We start from the raw sequence: 22,994 nt of genomic DNA on the forward strand, positions 1-22,994 counted from the left end.
ATTCGCGAGACCGTGTGAGTGAGGCCAAAACACGGAAAAAGGTCATGTGGTGATTGCATGACCAGTAAACATGACTTTCGGACCTTAAAAAAATTAACGCACCGACTATTGGAACATGATGTGGCCCATGGGTCGAGAGAGCGGACATGGATGGTCCATTAGCCGTGGGCGGACGGAGCGTTACAGAATGTTCTATAGTTCCTTAAAATTTAATGACAAAGAACCATACACATCAAATATTCTTCATAAATGGTGTAATTATTAAGAATGAGTAGGAATTGATTATTCCATTTAGTTCCTTATGTCACCATTTAGACTCTAAGAATCATTAAAATTTTAATGATAATACATGGCTACGAAAATATATTGTAATGTTCCATGATTAATATATGTGGGATTAAGTCAAATCGACCTAAAATTGGGCAACAAAAGAGCATCTATATAAGGACAGGGAGGAAAACGAGGGAGGGATCCAAACACACACTTTTGGCAGCTAGAATTAGGATTGTATTCTCTTGTATTCTCGTCGACTTGTATTTTTCCTACCAACGTTCCTCGAGCATCGACTTTCTTTCCGATCAAATTTTCTTTATTTGTAATCAAACCGTTCACTGATTTAGTAAAACGGCTTTGAACTAATTCACTGATGAGTTTCGTCTCTATTACTAATATCCGACCAAACACGGTTCAAACAGACTTTTTTCTTTCTACTTTAGGCTAGGAACAAGAGCAAAGTGTCAAAGCTACGAACTACGAAGTTTTGTTGGCTCGGCCCATTTATTATCAGACCCAAACGTTGCTGTTTAATTGTGAAGGCTAGGCCCATTAAAGTAAACCGTATTGAAAAGGTTTCAAATTAAAATAATGCGTCGTACAGTGGATTTGTGAAGAAGGATCGTCAGCTTCGCAGATCTCCAAGCGCAGCGGACACCATGGATCTCTCCCCTGTTACGGAAGCGTTAGCCGTCAAATCCTTCGATAAAATCGCCGATATCTGCGATAATCTCATGCTTCAGGTCCCAAATTTCTCTCGCTATCATTGTTTCTGGTGTTCGCTAGGGTTTTTTTCTCTAGGGTGGATTTTGTGAGGATAATCGTTCGATTTTAATAAACAGGTTGCTTCGGAAGGAATCTCTTTCCATGATGACTGGCCTTACGCAATCCATCTTCTCGGTTACTTCTACGTTGACGATTGGTTAGTTAAAAAATTCTTCTTTGATTCTGTTGTTTGCGCCGTTAACTAACAGGTTGCGTTTGATTGCTGTTGTTGTGTGGCTAAATCTGGAATGATAATATTGTAGTGATAGCGCTCGTTTCCTCTGGAAGACAATCCCTACAAGTGTGAAGGAAAGCAAGCCTGAAGTTGTTGCTGCTTGGAGGATTGGTCAGAGGCTCTGGACACGTGACTACGCAGGTGTGTATGAAGCTATTCGGGGTTATGATTGGAGTCCAGAAGCTAAAGATATGGTTGCTGCATTCTCAGGTTATTTTCTTCTGTGCTAATACCTTTTTAGCTAGTATGGCTTGTTTTTTTTTAACTAAGCTTTCTGACAGATTACTATAAACATGTAAAGTGATTGTTTACTCTTATCTAGTTTTTAAATCTGCATATTGAGAATCTGAGATCGGATAGCTGTGTTGTTGTGTTAATCTAGTGAGACCAGACTTGAAGATTTGTGTTAACTGGTTTTTTCCAACTAAAAGCATCAACTTTTGATCGAAATTGTGTGAAATTGAACATTTTTTTTTGCTCATCTTTTGCATTTACAAGACATCAATTGTTCAATGCCTGGCCCTTAAATTACCTCATTGGTAAAACTATATATTCCATCAACACCTAACGCTATTCCTGTCTTGTTTTTTGTTGAAGACGTTTACACAAAAAGGATGTTTCAGCTTTTGTTGTCTGCCTACTCCACAATTACCATCCGCGATTTGGCTCTTTTCCTAGGGATGACAGAAGATGATGCCGCAACTTGTAAGCTTTCGTTCTTTCTGCAATTTCCTTAATGCTTTCAAAGATAAATTTGCCACATCAATTCGTAGGTTTACACTGAATTCACTCTATTCTCAAGAAGTTATCCTTTGGGACAATACTACTGTCTCTACTTTTGTGGGAGATGCCTTAGCTTAGTGTCTGTCTCTAATGTCAATCATCTATGTTGGGGAATCAGAATAGAAGAATCAAGAATATATATATTTGTATAAAAAAAATTTCTTATGTTGGATATACTCAGATGTTGCGGAGAATGGGTGGACAGTGGATACAGCATCTCAAATGGTGACTGTGAAGAAGCAAGCTGTTAAAAGAGAGCAAAAGGTGGATTCATCCAAGCTGCAACGCTTGACGGAGTATGTGTTCCACCTTGAACACTAAACTCCTATTATGGGTTTCAGATTAGCGAAAACTAAAAAGATCAAACCAAAATTTGTTTCGAAAAGATGGCTATAGCTTCAGTTTTATGTTGAGATTTATTTCAGAAGTTTCCAATCTACGCAACATGTCTCGTCTTAACCCTAGTATGGATATGATCAGCTGTTTTGGTATTAAATTGATATCATGCATGTTAATCAAATAATGAAATCTTTAAATACCCGACTGAAAATGAGAAAACCAGATGTTTGTCAAGTAATTAGAGACTTTGGCGTGTATTTCTGTGATTTTATTCTCCCCAAGAACGTTATACTCTTTGGCTTCCCTCTCTGCGCTGTGACTTCACTCTCATGTCTCTGATAAGCAGATTTTACCATCGTACTTCATTAACAATTCTTTTATAAAGTATTTGACTGTAAATTATTATGTTTTTATTATTATTGTAATTTATAACTTTGTAAGATATTGTTAAACATCAACTTTATATATCTTTTACATTATTATTATTGCCAAAGATCAAATATCTCATGTGTATCACGTAACAATCTTCAACTTGTCAACGCCAACGCCAACATCCCATAGGGATGTTAACATGGGTAACCTATGGGTTTACCCAAACCCACTAATAATAGGTTGGGTTTTTACCCGTCTAAGATTTATTGGGTCGATTATGGGTATTAATTTTGAAACCCATATTTATGTTGGGTAAATATAGAAGGGTAATGGTGTACCCATGGGTTTTCAGTTATATTATTACATTTTCACCATTTTAATTAAATTATATAAAATTTGCAAAAACGTTTTTTCTGTCAAAACCCAAAAATAAAATTTTTCGTCAAAACCGTAAAAATAAATTATCTTACAGAAACCAAAATATGAGTTTTCCCGCCGAAACCGAAAAATCGAGTTTTCCTGCCGAAACCGCAAAACCGAGTTTTCCCGCCAAAACCATAAAACCAAGTTTTCCCGTCAAAACCCCAAAACCGAGTTTTTCCGCCAAAACCTTAAAATCGAGTTTTCGGACTGAAAACCGCAAAACCGAGTTTTCCCGCCAAAACCACAATTTTCTCGCCAAAACCGCAAAAACAAGTTTTCCCGCCAAAACCGCAAAACCCAATTTTTCCGCCAAAACCGCAAAACCCAAATTTCCTGCCAAAACCGCAAAACGAGTTTTCCTGCCGAACCGAAAAACCGAGTTTTTCCGCCGAAACCGAAAAACCGTGTTTTTCCGCCGAAATCGAAAAATCGAGTTTTCCCGCCAAAATCACAAAATGAGTTTTCCCGCCAAAACCAGAAAATCGAATTTTCCTGCTGAAACCGCAAAACCGAGTTTTCCCATCAAAATCGAAAACGGGTTTTCCCACCAAAATCGTAAACGAGTTTTTGCGCTAAACCAAGTTTTTCTATAAAATTCTGAAATCTTGTTTATATATTAAAGCTGACATTAACGATATTAATATTTTACATGATATTTTTATAATAAATAAGATAATATTTTGGATACTCATAGGTAAACCTATACCCTATTGGCCTATTGAATTATTTTTTGGGTTTGGATTTCAACCTTGATGTTTCTGGGTTTTTGCAGGTTGGGTATAAACTGGGTTGGGTTATCTGTGAGTTGGGCTGGGCTGGATTATTTTACCCTACGTTAACATCCCTACCCATGTGTATCACGTAACATCAAGGACTGGTCATGACTTCTTCTTCCTTCTAGAACTCGCCCAGTTCACACCAACATCTCTGAGCTTCTTCATAACCTTCTCTGTAACGACCCGGTTTTGTGAACCGAAGCTAGTTTAAGCTTTCTTTAATTATTTGAGATTAAACCAAACATTTCCCCAAACCAAGTCTTATATATATGATCGTACATATCCTCTTCCCTAATTGAAAAGCCCTAGCCGTAAGAAACCATCTCCATCTTCACGATCTCTCACTCTTTGGTTGCAGCCATGTAAGAGGAGCTCTGCCATTGTTGACGCATCACCACCGTATCTCTTCTCTGTTGTTAATGGCTTACCATCTCTATGATTCAATCTCCACCGAAGAACACAGATGTAATCACCATATTGGAGCTAGTTGGCTACGTTACGAGACGGAGAGAGAACGTGACCATAAGCCGGCGCCACCGCCATGATCATCACCAACCACCACGGAGTTGTGCCCCTGTGAACCTAAACCCACCAGACGTGTGACCTATAGCACCAGAGATACTTTTGCGCAGCAGAGATTTCTTCATGTCTTAAGCTGGGGAGAAGAGATGGATACATCAGACCCATGGCTGAGGAGTGGTTTTGCGAGAGGTTTCTAGTACGATCCAGGGGGTTCTAGGCAACGAGTCATGGCTCTTTGTATAGATCTCGTTTCCAGGAATCTGCAGAAACAAACGGAATCAAGATCGGAGTTGTACAGCAAAAGTTATTGACATGCTTCTTGGACAAGAATAAGCTTAAGCTGTTGGAATGCTGAAACAGTTCCGACCAGTGTCAGAGTAAAGGCGAAACGGTGAACCTTAACAAAGGCTTTCAGTCTGGGACTTTTACAGTAAGTATTTAACTCTTTCAGTTATCATCTCCAACAAACGGATTGTCATTCCAAGTTATTTTCTGAGAGTTAAGCTTGTTTTCGTGAGAGGTGTTGGTGCAGTCTACGTTTTCGACCAGTCTGGAGACGAAGCTAATTTGATTAATCAGATGGTGTCCGATCGGAGTAAGACCGGTGGCTACGGATATAGGACATCTAGGGCTACATTCGGACCGGAGGGATTGAAAAGTTAACGGTCAGTTCTTGAGTTATGCATCTGTTTTCTCTAGTGTTCAGTTTTGGCAGAATCATCATACTCATTTATTTTCAGACTTTCGGAGTTGCTGTGATAGAGCCATCAAGGGCTATTCTGTGCTTCTCAGGTTCTTTAGAACCCGTGGCAAAGGTGAGGATCTATGCCGTAAATCCCGTACCAGTGTAGAATTCTTTCTATGTTAGTTTAGATTTCGAATCATGATCCGTCTATTTGAATTGAGTCTGTTTGAGTCTTGATTGTTAGTTAGTCATTCATTGTAAATTGGAACTAGGGGTCTAGAGGATTCAACCGTTGGTTTGATTGTGTGATGTTAAGAAATGCGATATATATGTATGTATACATAGTTATGAGTAGGGACTATGTGAGTGGGCGGGGGTCCAGAGATGTCTGGACTAGCGACACAGCTTTGGAGGGCGGGGGCTCAGAGACGTCTGGGCTAGCGACGCAAATTGTGTGGGGGCGTGGGTGCAGAGACGTTTGCATTCGACGCAGCTTTGGAGGGCGGGGGTACAGAGACAGACTGTACTAGCGATGCAGCGTATGTATATATATATCCGTATGAGGAGATGCGGGGTGTATGGACTAGCTATATGCTATCATCGCATTGCTTGTGTTGTGTGATGCTTTAGGCGTCTTGTTTGTTCATGTTAGAGCTAAACTTCCATAGTGGGAGTTCTATTACTCAAGTCAGTGGTTTGCGTGTTTAGCATCCCCATACCTCACGGAGTAACTCCCCTGTTGCTCACCCCTCTTCTTCCCCTTGCAGGTGCGCTTGCCGAGTGTTGGATATCTGGACGGTTGGGTGTCTTTGGGATAATTTATTTATTTCGGTTTTGATTACTAATTTATACGAATATTAGATTCGATTTATTTTGATATATTTTTATACTTCAATTTAAAAATATATTTCTTTGAAAATTATTTTATTAAATGTTATGTTATTTTGTTCGATTTTGAATAATTCGGGTTGATTCGATATTTCACCGTAAGTAACACGCCGTTCTCCATATAGGAGGTGACGGGTTTTATAATTTGGTATCAGAGCGGGGTTCCGTCCCGGCTCTGACCCGGGATGGCGATTTGTTGGGACGTGGTTTCGACTCGGTTTTAATTCGGTTTAATCGGTTTTTAAAGATTTTTAATTCTGGGGTTTTGGGAGTTTAAAAAAAAAAGAAAAATACAGCACTTTTCCGTTCAGAAACTTCTAACCCAAGTGTCTTTTTATTGACGATGAGTTTATCATCGTCATCCGTTCTCTAGCTAACAGGGTTTCAACCAGATGTTCGACAGATGGATGATGTCACAGCTCGACAGATTGCTTAGGTGTGTATCAGTTTCGTCCGCCGTGTTCGAAGATTGTCTGCATATGGATATGTGACATTGTTGCCACCACCCTAACTTCAAGCCATCGCTCCACGAGTTTTTGTTATTGGAGATTATGTGATATGAGATGTGAGCCATGAGTTGGCATATGTTATTTGTGTGTATGAATATATTTACTTCCTTGGAGGCATGGTTATTTTGTAAACTCGTGGGGATCACTTTTGGATTGGGGTGCGACAACTTGCGTTGTGTGATATTGGACTTACGCTTGGTATGTTTTCCAGTTTTTGACAGTGTTGATCATTTCAGAGATGTGTCAGTTCGGACAGCTGACATAGGAGCGTTGGGGGCAATTTATATTGATTGCGGTGTACTAGTTATCCTTGGAGGGCCAATTGGTTCAGAGAATCATCAGAGATGGAGTTGTGTTTTGCGATATCATTCTTGGGATGGATTTGTTATCATGACATCAAGTATTGTTGGATTGCATGAGGGTAAGAGTTCATATTTCTGGAGCAGAGCAGATTTTATTTGCATACATGCTACATGCAGAGGAGTTATTGGATATGGGGAGTAAATGGATTTTGGTGATCATTTCGATGGTCAACATGAATTGCAGGATGTTCCAGTTATCTCAGAGTATGGAGATGTATTTGAGGCCTTTGGAAGGGCTGTCACCAGCCAGAGGAGATGTTCTTACGATCGAGTTGAAGTCAAGGAAAACACCGGTTTCACGAGTTCTATACCGATTAGCGCCAGCAGAGATGGCTGAGCTGAAGGAAAGTATGGAAGATTCATCAGACAAGAGATTTATCAGGCCGAGTAATTCACCGTGGGAAGCACCAGTGTTGTTTGTAAAGAAAAAAAAATGATGGGAGTTTCAGGCTTTGTATCGACTACATAGACTTGAACATGGTAAGTGGTAACCATCATATCGATGAGTTGTTGAATTAGCTGCATGAAGGTTCATGGTTCTCGAAAGGTGTCTTGGCATCAGGACATCATCATATTGCTATAGTTGAGGAGTATGTACGGAATATGGGTTTCAGTATACGTTATGGATATTATGAGTTTTGGTGACATCATTTTGGATCGACGAAAGCACCGATAGCATTTGAGAAGCTAATGAATGATGTCTTTCGCGAACACTTGGACAAGTGCGCGATTGTACTCATCGACGACCCCATTGAGTTATTCTTGGAGTAGAGGGAGCATGAGGAGCATTTGCGGATTTTATATTAATGCATCAGGATCAAGACATTCCATATTCATTGCATCAGTTAAGACCTCACGAGACCCACTACCCTATTCATGATTCATAGTGGCTGCAGTGGTATTTGTGTTATAGTTTTGGAGATTGTAATTGTACAGGAAGAAAGTTCAGATTCTCTGGGATCATTGGAGTCTGAAATCTATCTTCATTCATTAAAACCTGTACTTGGACAGTGCAGTTGGATTGAGTTGGTAGCAGGCTACAATTGGATATTGCATACCATATGGTAAAGACAATCAGGTAACAAATGCCTTGGGTAGGCACATGAACGACGTATCAGGAACCAAAGAGTTTCATGATTTATTGGGATATTTGCTAGTCTCAGATTGTGTGTCATTACTGTCGATGGAGAGACATATGGCCTTGGGACTTTGGAGCATGCAGTTTTGCTATGGAGGATACGCCAAGCGTATGTTATCGTTATGGCTTTGTAAGACGATCGAGATTGGGAGTATTGGATATCATAAGTGTTGAGCGGGATGTACCTGTACCAAAACCGAGTTGTGTGTTTGACGATAAGCTGTTAAGAAAAGGGATCTTACAGCAAATACATCACTCGTGTTTCTCTACCCATCGGGAACACGAACGGGTACAAATATATGAAGTGTTAACTATAATTGGTCTAGTATGAAGAGAGTTGTAGCTTCATTGCGTCACAGTGTCAGACATGTCAGATGGCTATGTCAGAGGATCAGTTATCTATTATGTTATTTTTGAGCTTGCTTTTGCCAAAGTGGAAATGATGCATGGTGATTATGGACGTTGTTATTGGATTTTAAATCACTATATTTGGAAAGGATGCCACATGGGTAGTCATGGATAGACTTACCAAGTCAGCCTATTTCCTAAGTAATTCAGAAACAGTCAGAGCTAATAAATTGGAGCATATCTTGATTTTGGGAGGTTTCATTGATGTCAACATTGTATCGGATTGGGATTCGAAGTTCACTACATTTTTGGAGTCATTCAGAAGGAACTTGGGACAAAGATCCACAGGAATACAACTTATTATCAGCATACAGATGGTTAGTCAAAGAGAACTATTCATGCTTAAAGGACATGCTCAGATTTGCGTCTTATAGTGGGATGGAAGATCGGAAAGCATTACATCTAGCAGAGTTTGCCTACATCCACAACTATAGTTCAAGCATTGAGATGACACCGTATACCACTTTGTTGGACCAAAGTGAGGGAGTGACATGAATTAGAACTATCAATTGTTCAAGAGATGGTATAGCAAATGGACATGCTCAAGGATTGGCTTTGGAAAGCCCACGACGGAAGAGGATTTATGCAGCGAAGCGCCGTAAGGATTTGGAGTTACATATGAATGATCTAGTGTACCTGAAAATAATGACATTTTAGGGAGGACATAAGGCTCATGAGCTGAAGCAACTAAAACCGAGGTACATTGGACTGTATCCTCTAGTGGAACGAATTGGAGCAGTTGATTGGAGTTATTTTATCAGCAGTGTATCAAACTTTCATGGTGTGATCTAAGTGAGATCAAATGCATATGAGAATTGATTATTCAGATGAGGTATTGGACAGTCGGCTCATTATTTGAATTCGAGGACGAATTCCTTATTAGTGGGGGAGAATTGTAACGACCCGGTTTTGTGAACCGAAGCTGGTTTAAGCTTTCTTTAATTATTTGAGATTAAACCAAACATTTCCCCAAACCAAGTCTTATATATATGATCGTACATATCCTCTTCCCTAATTGAAAAGCCCTAGCCGTAAGAAACCATCTCCATCTTCACGATCTCTCACTCTTTGGTTGCAGCCATGTAAGAGGAGCTCTGCCATTGTTGACGCATCACCACCGTATCTCTTCTCTGTTGTTAATGGCTTACCATCTCTATGATTCAATCTCCACCGAAGAACACAGATGTAATCACCATATTGGAGCTAGTTGGCTACGTTACGAGACGGAGAGAGAACGTGACCATAAGCCGGCGCCACCGCCATGATCATCACCAACCACCACGGAGTTGTGCCCCTGTGAACCTAAACCCACCAGACGTGTGACCTATAGCACCAGAGATACTTTTGCGCAGCAGAGATTTCTTCATGTCTTAAGCTGGGGAGAAGAGATGGATACATCAGACCCATGGCTGAGGAGTGGTTTTGCGAGAGGTTTCTAGTACGATCCAGGGGGTTCTAGGCAACGAGTCATGGCTCTTTGTATAGATCTCGTTTCCAGGAATCTGCAGAAACAAACGGAATCAAGATCGGAGTTGTACAGCAAAAGTTATTGACATGCTTCTTGGACAAGAATAAGCTTAAGCTGTTGGAATGCTGAAACAGTTCCGACCAGTGTCAGAGTAAAGGCGAAACGGTGAACCTTAACAAAGGCTTTCAGTCTGGGACTTTTACAGTAAGTATTTAACTCTTTCAGTTATCATCTCCAACAAACGGATTGTCATTCCAAGTTATTTTCTGAGAGTTAAGCTTGTTTTCGTGAGAGGTGTTGGTGCAGTCTACGTTTTCGACCAGTCTGGAGACGAAGCTAATTTGATTAATCAGATGGTGTCCGATCGGAGTAAGACCGGTGGCTACGGATATAGGACATCTAGGGCTACATTCGGACCGGAGGGATTGAAAAGTTAACGGTCAGTTCTTGAGTTATGCATCTGTTTTCTCTAGTGTTCAGTTTTGGCAGAATCATCATACTCATTTATTTTCAGACTTTCGGAGTTGCTGTGATAGAGCCATCAAGGGCTATTCTGTGCTTCTCAGGTTCTTTAGAACCCGTGGCAAAGGTGAGGATCTATGCCGTAAATCCCGTACCAGTGTAGAATTCTTTCTATGTTAGTTTAGATTTCGAATCATGATCCGTCTGTTTGAATTGAGTCTGTTTGAGTCTTGATTGTTAGTTAGTCATTCATTGTAAATTGGAACTAGGGGTTTAGAGGATTCAACCGTTGGTTTGATTGTGTGATGTTAAGAAATGCGATATATATGTATGTATACATAGTTATGAGTAGGGACTATGTGAGTGGGCGGGGGTCCAGAGATGTCTGGACTAGCGACGCAGCTTTGGAGGGCGGGGGCTCAGAGACGTCTGGGCTAGCGACGCAAATTGTGTGGGGCGTGGGTGCAGAGACGTTTGCATTCGACGCAGCTTTGGAGGGCGGGGGTACAGAGACAGACTGTACTAGCGACGCAGCGTATGTATATATATATCCGTATGAGGAGATGCGGGGTGTATGGACTAGCTATATGCTATCATCGCATTGCTTGTGTTGTGTGATGCTTTAGGCGTCTTGTTTGTTCATGTTAGAGCTAAACTTCCATAGTGGGAGTTCTATTACCCAAGTCAGTGGTTTGCGTGTTTAGCATCCCCATACCTCACGGAGTAACTCCCCTGTTGCTCACCCCTCTTCTTCCCCTTGCAGGTGCGCTTGCCGAATGTTGGATATCTGGACGGTTTGGTGTCTTTGGGATAATTTATTTATTTCGGTTTTGATTACTAATTTATACGAATATTAGATTCGATTTATTTTGATATATTTTTATACTTCAATTTAAAAATATATTTCTTTGAAAATTATTTTATTAAATGTTATGTTATTTTGTTCGATTTTGAATAATTCGGTTTGATTCGATATTTCACCGTAAGTAACACGCCGTTCTCCATATAGGAGGTGACGGGTGTTATATTCTCAGTACTGATGGCCTTTGCCTTTGTGTCTATACTGAAACAGGATAGGCGGATGAGTGGCCTCATATGTATCAAAGATTTGGTGTGCCAAGATCGTCTAGGACAAGGTTGGAGTAGAAATCCATGGAAGGGTCCAATGGCGCAAGTTCGTTGGATATGCATGTACCTAGTAATTGCATTTGGTTTTGTCTAGGACTAACAGATTTAATTAAGAGTTTGTTTGGTATTATTGATGGTGTGAAGATATATGATATTTTCATATACATATCATACCATCAAATATGTACACCTATTTGCATTATAGATGTTTAATCACTTGTTATATTCAGTACATTCTAGACTCTACTCCTATAGATGGTAGATGATTGATGAATATAATCTGGAAAGGTGAACAAGATACAAAACCAAACCTTGAATTATTATTGATCTTCCCGACTCAGAAATATTATTGTTGTATTTTTTCTCAATCTACAGTCACCAATGTATTTTGTACAAAATTCACAACACGTAAAAAATGTTTAGTGATAATTTCACAACTCTTTGCAAAAGATTTTCTAGGTTCAGTTTGAACCATTCAACCAACAATCTTTTATAAATCATAGCATAAAAGAACTATGGAATAGTTTCAAAAGAAAAAAAAATAAAAAATAGAAGCTATTCTTGCATGACTTTTATAAAAATCTATAATCTTTCTTCACACTAAACTTACACCATACTCCTACTTAAATACATCAATGCATTATCTCCAGTTCCACACCATTCCCACTCAAATCACAATCTGATCACCACCAACACACTGCCAACCAAACACAAAAAGACATGTCTCTTCTTGTTTTCTCCCTCTTCACCATCCTTGTCTTTTCAAGTAAGTCCACCAATAAATCATATGCTTACATTTTTACCTTTGATTTCCTCCCATACTTGACATAAATTTTCTTAATTTTACAGGTTCATGTTGCTCCGCGACTCGGTTCCAGCATCAGCATAGGTACATGCAGAAGAAAATAACTTTAGACTTGCCAAGCAAGATTGGTATCAACTATGGTAGACGAGGAAACAACCTTCCATCTCCTTATCAGTCCATCAACTTCATCAAATCAATCAAAGCTGGTCATGTCAAGCTCTACGACGCGGATCCAGAGAGTCTAACACTCCTCTCTCAGACCAATCTTTACGTCACCATAACCGTCCCAAACCATCTAATCACTTCTCTCAGCACCAACCAAACCACAGCTGAAGATTGGGTCCAAACCAACATCATCCCTTACTACCCGCAAACCCACATCCGGTTTGTCCTTGTCGGAAACGAAATCCTCTCCGTCGAAGAGAGGAGGAACATAACAGCAAACGTCGTACCGGCCATGCGGAAAATCGTGACTTCTCTAAGAGCACATGGTATTCACAACATCAAGGTCGGGACAGCTTTAGATATGGATTCTCTCCGATCATCGTTTCCGCCGTCGAACTCAACGTTCCGGGAAGATATCGCCGAACCGTTGATGTTGCCGTTGCTGAAGTTTCTCAACGGAACAAACTCTTACTTCTTCATCAACCTTCAACCTTACTTCCGTTGGTCAAGAAACCCCATGAACACGAGTTTGGAATATGCTCTGTTTCAAGGAAACTCAACTTATACCGATCCTCAAACCGGTTTGGTTTACCGTAATCTTCTAGACCAAATGTTGGATTCGGTTATCTTCGCCATGACCAAACTCGGTTACCCACACATCCGCATCGCAATCTCCGAAACCGGATGGCCTAACTCCGGGGACATCGACGAAACCGGCGCCAACGTACTCAACGCAGCGACGTATAACCGGAATTTGATCAAGAAGATGACCGCAATTCCACCAATCGGTACTCCAGCTAGACCCGGTTTAGCTATACCGACATTTGTTTTCTCCTTGTTCGACGAAGACCAGAAATCCGGTTCGGGAACACAGAGACATTATGGAATCCTGCATCCCGACGGGACACCGATCTACGACATTGATTTCACGGGTGAGAAACCGTTAACCGGATTCAACCCATTGCCTAAACCGACGAACAATGTTCCATACAAGGGTATAGTGTGGTGCGTACCGGTGGTAGGAGCTAGCGAGGCTCAGCTAGAGGAAGCTTTGAGAATGGCTTGTGGGCGAAGCAACACGACGTGTGCGGCTTTGGCTCCGGGAAGAGAATGTTACGAGCCGGTCTCTGTATATTGGCATGCAAGCTATGCGGTTAGTTCGTACTGGGCTGAGTTTCGTACCGAAAACGTTAGATGTTACTTCAATGGACTGGCTCGAATGACCACGGTCAACCCTGGTGAGACATATTTTAAAAATAAAATTTGACAACGCTATTAGACTTTTTTTTTTAGTAAAGTCACGGTTCATGTAACCAATAAAGGTATTCATTGTAACTGACAAATCTCTTTGGTTTTGTTTTCTAAGGAAATGATCGCTGCAAGTTTCCAGGCGTTACTCTTTGAGAAAATAAGACGGACTGAAAGAGATTGAAGAAAGATTAAGGCTGCATTATTCGCATTTATCCAATGTTGTTTTTCATTATACATTTTCTGCCCTTTTTATTTCTTGTTTCGCAATGTCGAGAAAAAAAATAAAATAATTAATAAATAATATTTTTTAACAAAACTAAAGATCACTTTCTCTCTATCAATTATAAAAAGTACTGATTATTATTTTTAATTGAGTAGACATCTATTATTAGACTTATTCATCCAAATAAATTACAATATTTAAACAAAAACAAGGTAAATCACAATAACTGTAAGAAAAACAATTATTTACATTATTGTCTTGAACAAAAAAATATTGTCAATAATATAAAAACTTAAAATGAGTCAGATAATTAAATTGGTAATTCATAATCTAGATTATGTACAAACATCTATATACCAATTTAATTTTCTTTATACTATTTATGCATGAAGTAAACAATTATTTGTAAATAATTGTTTACATGTTTACATAAGAGTAATTGCGTTCCATATACAGGAAATAAAGATTATTTAGCTGGATGGCGAAGTGCCCTCTGTCATCTGTTGAGGTTTTACATTTACCCGAAAATACCCCTATATGCTTATATCTGACAACCCTATATTTGATAGCTAGTTGAGGTTCTACTAGAAGCAGCAATAATAGCGCGTAAGGGTCACTTTCACGCGACTGAGCTAGTTGAGGTTCTATTAGAAGCAGCAATAATAGCGCGTAAGGGTCACTTTCATGCGAAAGAAAGGTAGTCCACAGAACTGAAAAAAGTATATCTCTGCAAACAGAGAAATTAAATTCTTCATAAAAATTTCCCATCCCTTTCTCTTTCATCTGGTTATTTATGTATTGTCGAAGAAGACCCAATTGAATCAGAGAAGCAAGTTAAAAATCAACAATCCTTATAGTAGCCGCAAGAAGAGGAAAGATGGTTTCTGTCCGGCTAGTCGACAGTTCTGATTCACCGGAAGAACAACCTATCCGACCGATCCCAGAGATGATGTTTGCAGAGGGAGAAGAACCAGTTGGAGTTCGTGTTCTGACTTATCTGTCATCCGGGGCCATCAACCGCATCTTTAATGCATTGGAGGAGGAGGAAGTGCAGATCATACAGAAATCTGCGTTTGGGAAAACTCTGGAAATAGTCGACAAACCAGTGTTTTCCGGAAGATTCGCAAGATACATACTATCGAGGCAGTTGAAAACAAAAAAAAAAACACGAAGTTTGGTTCCGATTTGCCGGTAAACCAATACGGTTTTCCCTTAGAGAATTCGCAATAGTCACAGGACTACCCTGCGGAAAATTTCCCAAAAAAATCAAAGATGAAGCTCAAAGAAACTATATCCGAAAAACCTTACTGGCCGTCCTTATTTGGAAAAGTTGAAGTTGCCACAATTGCTTCTGTCATCAAGATGCTGAGGAAGCGCACTGTAGAAGATCGCCTTGTTCGTATAAAATATGCTTGCTTGGCGATACTTGCTTCTGTTCTTCTCCCAACAAACTTGAAGATGAAGATCTGTAAAGAACATGCTGAGGCTATTGCCGATCTTGAAGAATTTTTTGCGTATCCATGGGGAAGACTTGCTTTCGACATGCTCATGACCAGTATCAAAGAGAGAGACGAGATTGCTCTCTCACAGAACACTATTGCCGTGAAAGTATTTTCACTTGCCTTACAGCTTCTAGTAGTTGAGGCGGTCCCCTCTCTTACAGAAGTTGTCCAGGAAATGTGTTCATCTTCTGAAGGTGATAGCGACGAAGAAGCCGATGATATGTGATATCTTGCATATTTACATTGTTTTATCCATTCATTCATAAACATTTTCATCATATAGATTAGAATTTAGACATGTTTAGGTTGCATTTTGCATACATATGTCTCTATCAGGTATTTGAGTACCACATGGAGTTTCTGGAGACATTTGGGTGCATTTGGAGCTCAAAAAGGAGTGTTTAGAGTGGTCATTGGGCGAGCAAGGCATGGAGCAACCAGTCCGGAGCGACACCACCAAGTCGCTCTGACCTCCCTATTGGAGCGACCTTGCCAGAGCGACAGGGAGAAGTCGCTCGCGGTTTCATCACTCGGAGACGCGAGAACGAGCCCGGAGCGACCTCCCGGAGCGACACCACGAAGTCGCTCGCATCTCACACCCCTCTCGGAGCGACCTCCCAAAGCGACACCCCGAGGTCGCTCGCGTCTCTATGGCGAGACGGCACGAAGCGAAGCCTGGAGCGACCTCTCAGAGCGACCCACTGAGGTCGCTCCCGAAGGCCGGAGCGACTTGTCGGAGCGACATGCCGAGGTCGCTCCGCGCCTATTATCTGCTCGATTTCTATTTTACTTAAGGGCCTTTTGGTCATTTCATTATGCACGTTTTACATTTCTAAAACCTATGTTTTAAACATCTTTGGTAGCCACCAGAGGCAGATTAATTTTTATCTTTTGATCTATTGAGAAATACACAAGAACTCTCTTGAGAAGTTCATCTCTTGGGTTTTGATTTGTTATGTTCTTGTTGATTTCTTATCTATTTCTCTACATGATTAATCTGAAATCCAATATGGGTTTAAGAGGAATCATGGAGATTAGTGAGTAATCACCTTTGGAATTCATGGGTTAGGGAGATTAAGGGTGATTAGGTTAGAGCTAGGATGTTTTAGTGTAGATCATTCATATTTCCTTGCTAGTAGAGTAATCATAATGCATCTTCTGAGTTGGCCACTCAGTTGTTGATCCTTAGGCATTTCTCACCCGAAAAGTGTTCGATGAAATGCCCGAGACAACTCTCCTAGGCTTTTAGTATACTTTGCCAAAGACATTTGTTGTTAAAGGTGCTAAGATAGCTAATAGACTTGTTAGTAATGATTGCTTTCATATTATTCAACCAAAGACATTTGATGTTTGAGATATGTTAGCAAATGAGCATTCATCTAGACATAGAGCTTGCTTAGAATTGTGTCTAGGCTTAAGGTTGATAGTTTGATTGATCATTTGCCATCTTTAGTTCGATACTTGATCACCCAAGGTCTAATCCCTATGCCCATGAGTTCTCTTTTTCCTTAGTCAAGAAAGTATCATTCTGTTATTGCTTTTTAGTTTTAGTCATAACTTAAAACCCATCTAAATCATTGGTTGCACTTAGATTAAGTGAGTACTTGCATTCTCGGTGCTTTGATATCCCTCAGAACTGGTTCGACAATCTTTTATACTACAACATTTGTCTTAGGAGCCTTGAAAACTCCTAACATCAAATTGGCGCCGTTGCCAAATTCTGAGTAGATTTGAACATTGAGATTTAGTCACTTGCTTGAGACTAAGTCATTTTTATTTTCTTTTGTTACTGATTCTCTTTCTTCACCTCCCTTTAATCTACAGGTGTATGAACTTGAGGAGCAGGGGTCCATCAAACCTAGTTCCAATAGCTGCAGACATCAGAGTTTAGAGAGAGAGTTTGCTAGAAATAGAAGAGAAGAAGAGCAACAGGCTCACTTGCAGAGATTGAGTACTGATATGGGAGACATACCTCAAAACCAACAGCGAGCAGCTCGACCCATTGGCACTTACGACCGCCCCAACATTCATGGTCATAGATTGGGAATCCGAGCACCCGCTGTGGCAGCCAACAACTTTGAGATCAAATCAGGACTCCTCAACGTGATCGAGAACAACAAGTATCATGGCTTGGCTCTAGAGGATCCATTTGATCACTTGGACAGGTTCGACAGCTACTGTGGGTTGTCAAAAACCAATGGTGTGTCCGAAGATGCCTTAAAGCTCAAGCTATTCCCTTTCTCTTTGGGGGATAAGGCACGTCAGTGGGAGAAGTCTCTACCCAGTGACTCCATCACTACTTGGGATGACTGCAAGAAAGCATTCTTGGAGAAGTTCTTCTCTACTTCAAGAACTGCTAAGCTGAGAAACGAGATTTCCAGCTTTCAACAGAAGAACTTGGAAGGCTTCAGTGAAGCCTGGGAGAGATTCAAGGGCTACCAAGCTCAATGCCCACACCATGGTTTTTCTAAGGAGAGCTTGCTGAGCACATTCTACCGTGGTGCACTTCCTAAGTACAGAGCCAGACTGGATACAGCTAGCAATGGGTTCTTCTTGGGGAGAACTGAGGAGGATGCAGAAGAGCTGGTTGACAACATGGTAAAGAGTGATGCAGTCTACAGTGGAGACCACGACAGAGGCAGTAGAACAGATGATAAGCAGACGAGGAAAGAGATCAAAGCTTTGGAAGACAAGATCGACCTACTCATTGCTGAAAAAGCAACCCAAGAGCAGCTGAAGTTTGTTGGTAACTCCAAGCAGGAAGATCCACTTGCTGTCAATGAGGTTGAGGGTTTGGAAGGTCAAGAGGAGTTGTGTTTCATCAACAACAATGGTAGCTGGTACAAAAAGGAGCCCAACTTTCAGTACAACAACTACCAACAGAAATCCTATCCCAACAACCAACAGAGTGGTTATCCGCCTAGAAACAACCAGCAAGGCAGCTATCAGCCTCAGCAAAACCCCTCGTCTGGTTCCTCTGCTCCTCAAGAGAGCAGCACTGATACCTTACTGAAACAAATCTTGGAGTCTCAGACTAGAAGTGAGAAGCAAGTTGGTTATGAGTTGAAGAACCTTCATTCCAAGATTGATGGGAGCTACAATGAGCTCAACAACAAATTCTCACACCTTGCTTCTACAGTCAGGAATTTAGAGAATCAATTTGCTTCCATGAACACTCACCAGAATCGCCAGCAAGGATCTCTACCTGGAAAGTCTGACCAAAATCCCAAGGAGGCCAAAGCTATCACCCTTAGGAGTGGTAAGCAGTTACCTCCTAGAACCCTCACCAAGGATGCTGAGAAACTAGGTGAGGGGGTTGCCATCAACATAGATGATGAAGTGGTGATTGTTGATGAGAAGATCAATGACGAGATCTTGGAGAAGATAGTGGAAGCCAAAGGTAAAGGAAAGGTTGGGGAAGAGAAGAAGACAGTAAAGATGGTGAAGTTGTTACTCCAGCAAGTGAAAGTTCTTTTGTTCCTCCTCCCTATGAACCCAAACTTCCATTCCCTGGTAGATTCAAGAAGCAGCTGCTAGAGAAGTACAAGGCTCTGTTTGAGAAGCAAATGAGTGAAGCTCAGGTTGCAATGCCCATCATCGATGCTTTCATGTTGATTCCTCAATACAGCAAGTTCCTGAAAGATGTTGTAGCTGCAAAGAAGAAGGAGATGGAAGGCATGATGATTCTTACCCATGAGTGCAATGCCATCATCCAGAGGCTTGATGTTCCAGAGAAGTTAGAGGATCCAGGAAGCTTCACACTACCTTGTGCTCTTGGACCTATGGTATTTGAGAAAAGTCTCTGCGATTTGGGAGCTAGTGTCAGCTTGATGCCTTTGTCTGTTGCAAAGAAGCTTGGATTCACTCAGTACAAGAAGTGTAGACTCTCTCTGGTGTTAGCTGATCGTTCAGTGAAGTATCCTGTGGGCATCTTAGAGGACCTCCCTGTGAAGATTGGAAGGTATGAGATACCTACAGATTTTGTGGTGCTTGAGATGGGTGAGGAGGCTCAAGATCCATTGATTCTAGGAAGGCCATTCTTAGCTACAGCAGGAGCTATTGTTAATGTGAAGGAGGGCACGATTGATCTCCATTTGGGTAAAGAGAACATCCTCCACTTTGACATCAAGAGGAAAATGAGGAAACCAACTGTGTTCGGGCAAGCCTTCTACATTGAAGAGATGGGCACTCCTGCTGATGAGCACCTTGAAGAGTTACCACCTGAGGACGACGAGGAGGGAGCATCTCCCTCTACTCATTCCCTATAGAAGGTAACCCACCACACTCCCTTGTATATACCATTTCATTTTTGCATATTAGTCTTCTTTTCGGTATCTCTCTCTCTACTTGACGACACAGAGACTGTGTAACTCAAGTTTGGGGGAGGTACTAAGTATTTGATCATGTTTGCTTTGATGTTGTTTCATTGAGTCATGCATGGCATACCTATTTGCATAGATAAAAAAAAATCAATCATTTAGTTTGCATCATTTGCATTTTTAGGAGAGTCTAGAGCATATAGGTTGCATTCACTTGCATTGGGAGCAATGATTTTGAATGCCTTGTAAAGAACACTACGTTGCACTTGACTAGCTTTTGCACCTCTCAAAAAGACTTGTATGTTTCGAGCCTTGAAAACTCTTCCTGAAACTTGTTGATTGCTGAAACTCAGTCTTTGAAGCCAACTACAACCTTATTTGAACTGAACGAACTTAATGCTTCTTGCTCATGGTCCCTTGTGTACTGAGTCATGGCTATACACACTTGAGTTGTCACATCTTTTATACCAATCTTTTTTGACAAACTCTAGTGGTAGACCACTCCCAAAACCTTTTCCTCCTTTTAAGCTTTCATTGTTTGATGAGTGAGGCCTTTTTCGGAAAGTCTTACATGTGCATAATGTTGAGAGTATCGGGAACGACAATGCTTGATCTTCATTCTTGCTAGATTGGACACTCTATTGTCTAGCTATAGGTGGGGGTGAGTGTTGTGATTATGATTTGGGAGAAATGAAAAAGGAAAAGAATAGACTCTTTGTGCTTAAGTGAATTGTTTTATTGGGACCAGTATAGAAGCCTCTAGCTCAAGTTTTGAAAAGTCTTGGCCCCCAGCCTAAAAAAAAAAAAAAAAGAAAAAGAAAAACGAAAAAAAAGAGAAAAGAAAAAAAAAAAAGAGAAAAAGAAAGAAAAGGGGGCTAGCAAAGTTGTTAGGAGCTAAGAAATGTTTTGAGGTTGTGAAAAAAAATCCCTTGTAGATTTCAAAGAGAAGGAGTTAAAGTTCTTAGGATCTTTTGGTGAGAGATGTGAGTTGGGTTTGACATTGGGAATGATTGTGTGATTTGTATGTTTGGGAAAAGGGTAGAACAATGGAGATTGAGCATTGTATGCATGAGTTGGTCCCTTTCTTAGATATATTATGTGCAATGTCAAGGCTACTTGTTTTGAGAGTAAACCACCTTAAAGATCATATGTTTTGAACCTCTTGAATCACTTGAATAAAAGCCTTCCCTTACCCAACCAAATGACTTGGACCAACTGACCATTTGCAAGAATTCACCTGATGTTTTGTGCTTAATGAATGTGAGAGTTGGTTGATTTGAATGTGTGGATGCTTGATGATGAGTGTAAGAACAAAAAGAGTTAAGATAGGCCTAGAGAAGCTAGAGTGTAATAAGAGAGTGTGCTAGTTGTGTTTCTTTTGGCTATGTGCTCCCACCTTCAACCTCTCTCCCTATGAGTTCTAGAAAGTTCACTTGTGGACAAGTAAAAGAACAAGTTTGGGGGAGTTGATATCTTGCATATTTACATTGTTTTATCCATTCATTCATAAACATTTTCATCATATAGATTAGGATTTAGACATGTTTAGGTTGCATTTTGCATACATATGTCTCTATCAGGTATTTGAGTACCACATGGAGTTTCTGGAGACATTTGGGTGCATTTGGAGCTCAAAAAGGAGTGTTTAGAGTGGTCATTGGGCGAGCAAGGCATGGAGCGACCAGTCCGGAGCGACACCACCAAGTCGCTCTGACCTCCCTATTGGAGCGACCTTGCCAGAGCGACAGGGAGAAGTCGCTCGCGGTTTCATCACTCGGAGACGCGAGAACGAGCCCGGAGCGACCTCCCGGAGCGACACCACGAAGTCGCTCGCATCTCACACCCCTCTCGGAGCGACCTCCCAAAGCGACACCCCGAGGTCGCTCGCGTCTCTATGGCGAGACGGCACGAAGCGAAGCCTGGAGCGACCTCTCAGAGCGACCCACTGAGGTCGCTCCCGAAGGCCGGAGCGACTTGTCGGAGCGACATGCCGAGGTCGCTCCGCGCCTATTATCTGCTCGATTTCTATTTTACTTAAGGGCCTTTTGGTCATTTCATTATGCACGTTTTACATTTCTAAAACCTATGTTTTAAACATCTTTGGTAGCCACCAGAGGCAGATTAATTTTTATCTTTTGATCTATTGAGAAATACACAAGAACTCTCTTGAGAAGTTCATCTCTTGGGTTTTGATTTGTTATGTTCTTGTTGATTTCTTATCTATTTCTCTACATGATTAATCTGAAATCCAATATGGGTTTAAGAGGAATCATGGAGATTAGTGAGTAATCACCTTTGGAATTCATGGGTTAGGGAGATTAAGGGTGATTAGGTTAGAGCTAGGATGTTTTAGTGTAGATCATTCATATTTCCTTGCTAGTAGAGTAATCATAATGCATCTTCTGAGTTGGCCACTCAGTTGTTGATCCTTAGGCATTTCTCACCCGAAAGTGTTCGATGAAATGCCCGAGACAACTCTCCTAGGCTTTTAGTATACTTTGCCAAAGACATTTGTTGTTAAAGGTGCTAAGATAGCTAATAGACTTGTTAGTAATGATTGCTTTCATATTATTCAACCAAAGACATTTGATGTTTGAGATATGTTAGCAAATGAGCATTCATCTAGACATAGAGCTTGCTTAGAATTGTGTCTAGGCTTAAGGTTGATAGTTTGATTGATCATTTGCCATCTTTAGTTCGATACTTGATCACCCAAGGTCTAATCCCTATGCCCATGAGTTCTCTTTTTCCTTAGTCAAGAAAGTATCATTCTGTTATTGCTTTTTAGTTTTAGTCATAACTTAAAACCCATCTAAATCATTGGTTGCACTTAGATTAAGTGAGTACTTGCATTCTCGGTGCTTTGATATCCCTCAGAACTGGTTCGACAATCTTTTATACTACAACATTTGTCTTAGGAGCCTTGAAAACTCCTAACATCAATATGAGCGTCAAACCGAAGAGAAAGACTCTTAGTCCTGCTCATGCAAGAAATGTCGACAAGCAAAGTGATGTAAGTCATCAGGCCTGCATTAATAGTAACTATGTGTGGGATCAGAACATTAATGTTTGGTTTGGTTTAATGTGGAAGCAAAAACTGTAAACTTTGTTGACTCTTGCGTGTAAGGGGATTTTTGATGGAATAGTAATTAAGTAGCTTAATTTCAAACCTTTCGGAAATGTGTCAAACACT

The 22,994-nt window shown here is 40.7% G+C and overlaps 2 protein-coding genes and 1 non-coding gene across 3 annotated transcripts; 2 read left to right on the forward strand and 1 right to left on the reverse strand.

Moving 5' to 3' along the window:
* The first annotated feature begins 823 nt into the window (after positions 1–823).
* Positions 824–2,594, forward strand: LOC106445791 (COP9 signalosome complex subunit 8). The gene is made up of 5 exons (XM_013887424.3): positions 824–1,016; positions 1,116–1,195; positions 1,302–1,483; positions 1,871–1,978; positions 2,238–2,594. The coding sequence occupies exons 1-5, from the start codon at positions 933–935 to the stop codon at positions 2,375–2,377; spliced, it is 594 nt and encodes a 197-aa protein (XP_013742878.1). The 5' UTR covers positions 824–932; the 3' UTR covers positions 2,378–2,594.
* A 9,572-nt stretch (positions 2,595–12,166) lies between these two features.
* Positions 12,167–14,078, forward strand: LOC106449427 (probable glucan endo-1,3-beta-glucosidase A6). Its single transcript, XM_013891187.3, has 3 exons — positions 12,167–12,302; positions 12,386–13,744; positions 13,873–14,078. The coding sequence occupies exons 1-3, from the start codon at positions 12,257–12,259 to the stop codon at positions 13,908–13,910; spliced, it is 1,443 nt and encodes a 480-aa protein (XP_013746641.1). The 5' UTR covers positions 12,167–12,256; the 3' UTR covers positions 13,911–14,078.
* A 3,762-nt stretch (positions 14,079–17,840) lies between these two features.
* On the reverse strand, positions 17,841–17,947 carry LOC125608488. The gene has a single exon (XR_007339379.1). It is a non-coding gene; the product is annotated as a small nucleolar RNA R71 (small nucleolar RNA).
* Between the last annotated feature and the right edge of the window lie 5,047 nt (positions 17,948–22,994).

Source organism: Brassica napus, chromosome A4, assembly GCF_020379485.1.
Source record: "Brassica napus cultivar Da-Ae chromosome A4, Da-Ae, whole genome shotgun sequence".
Lineage (NCBI taxonomy): Eukaryota > Viridiplantae > Streptophyta > Magnoliopsida > Brassicales > Brassicaceae > Brassica > Brassica napus.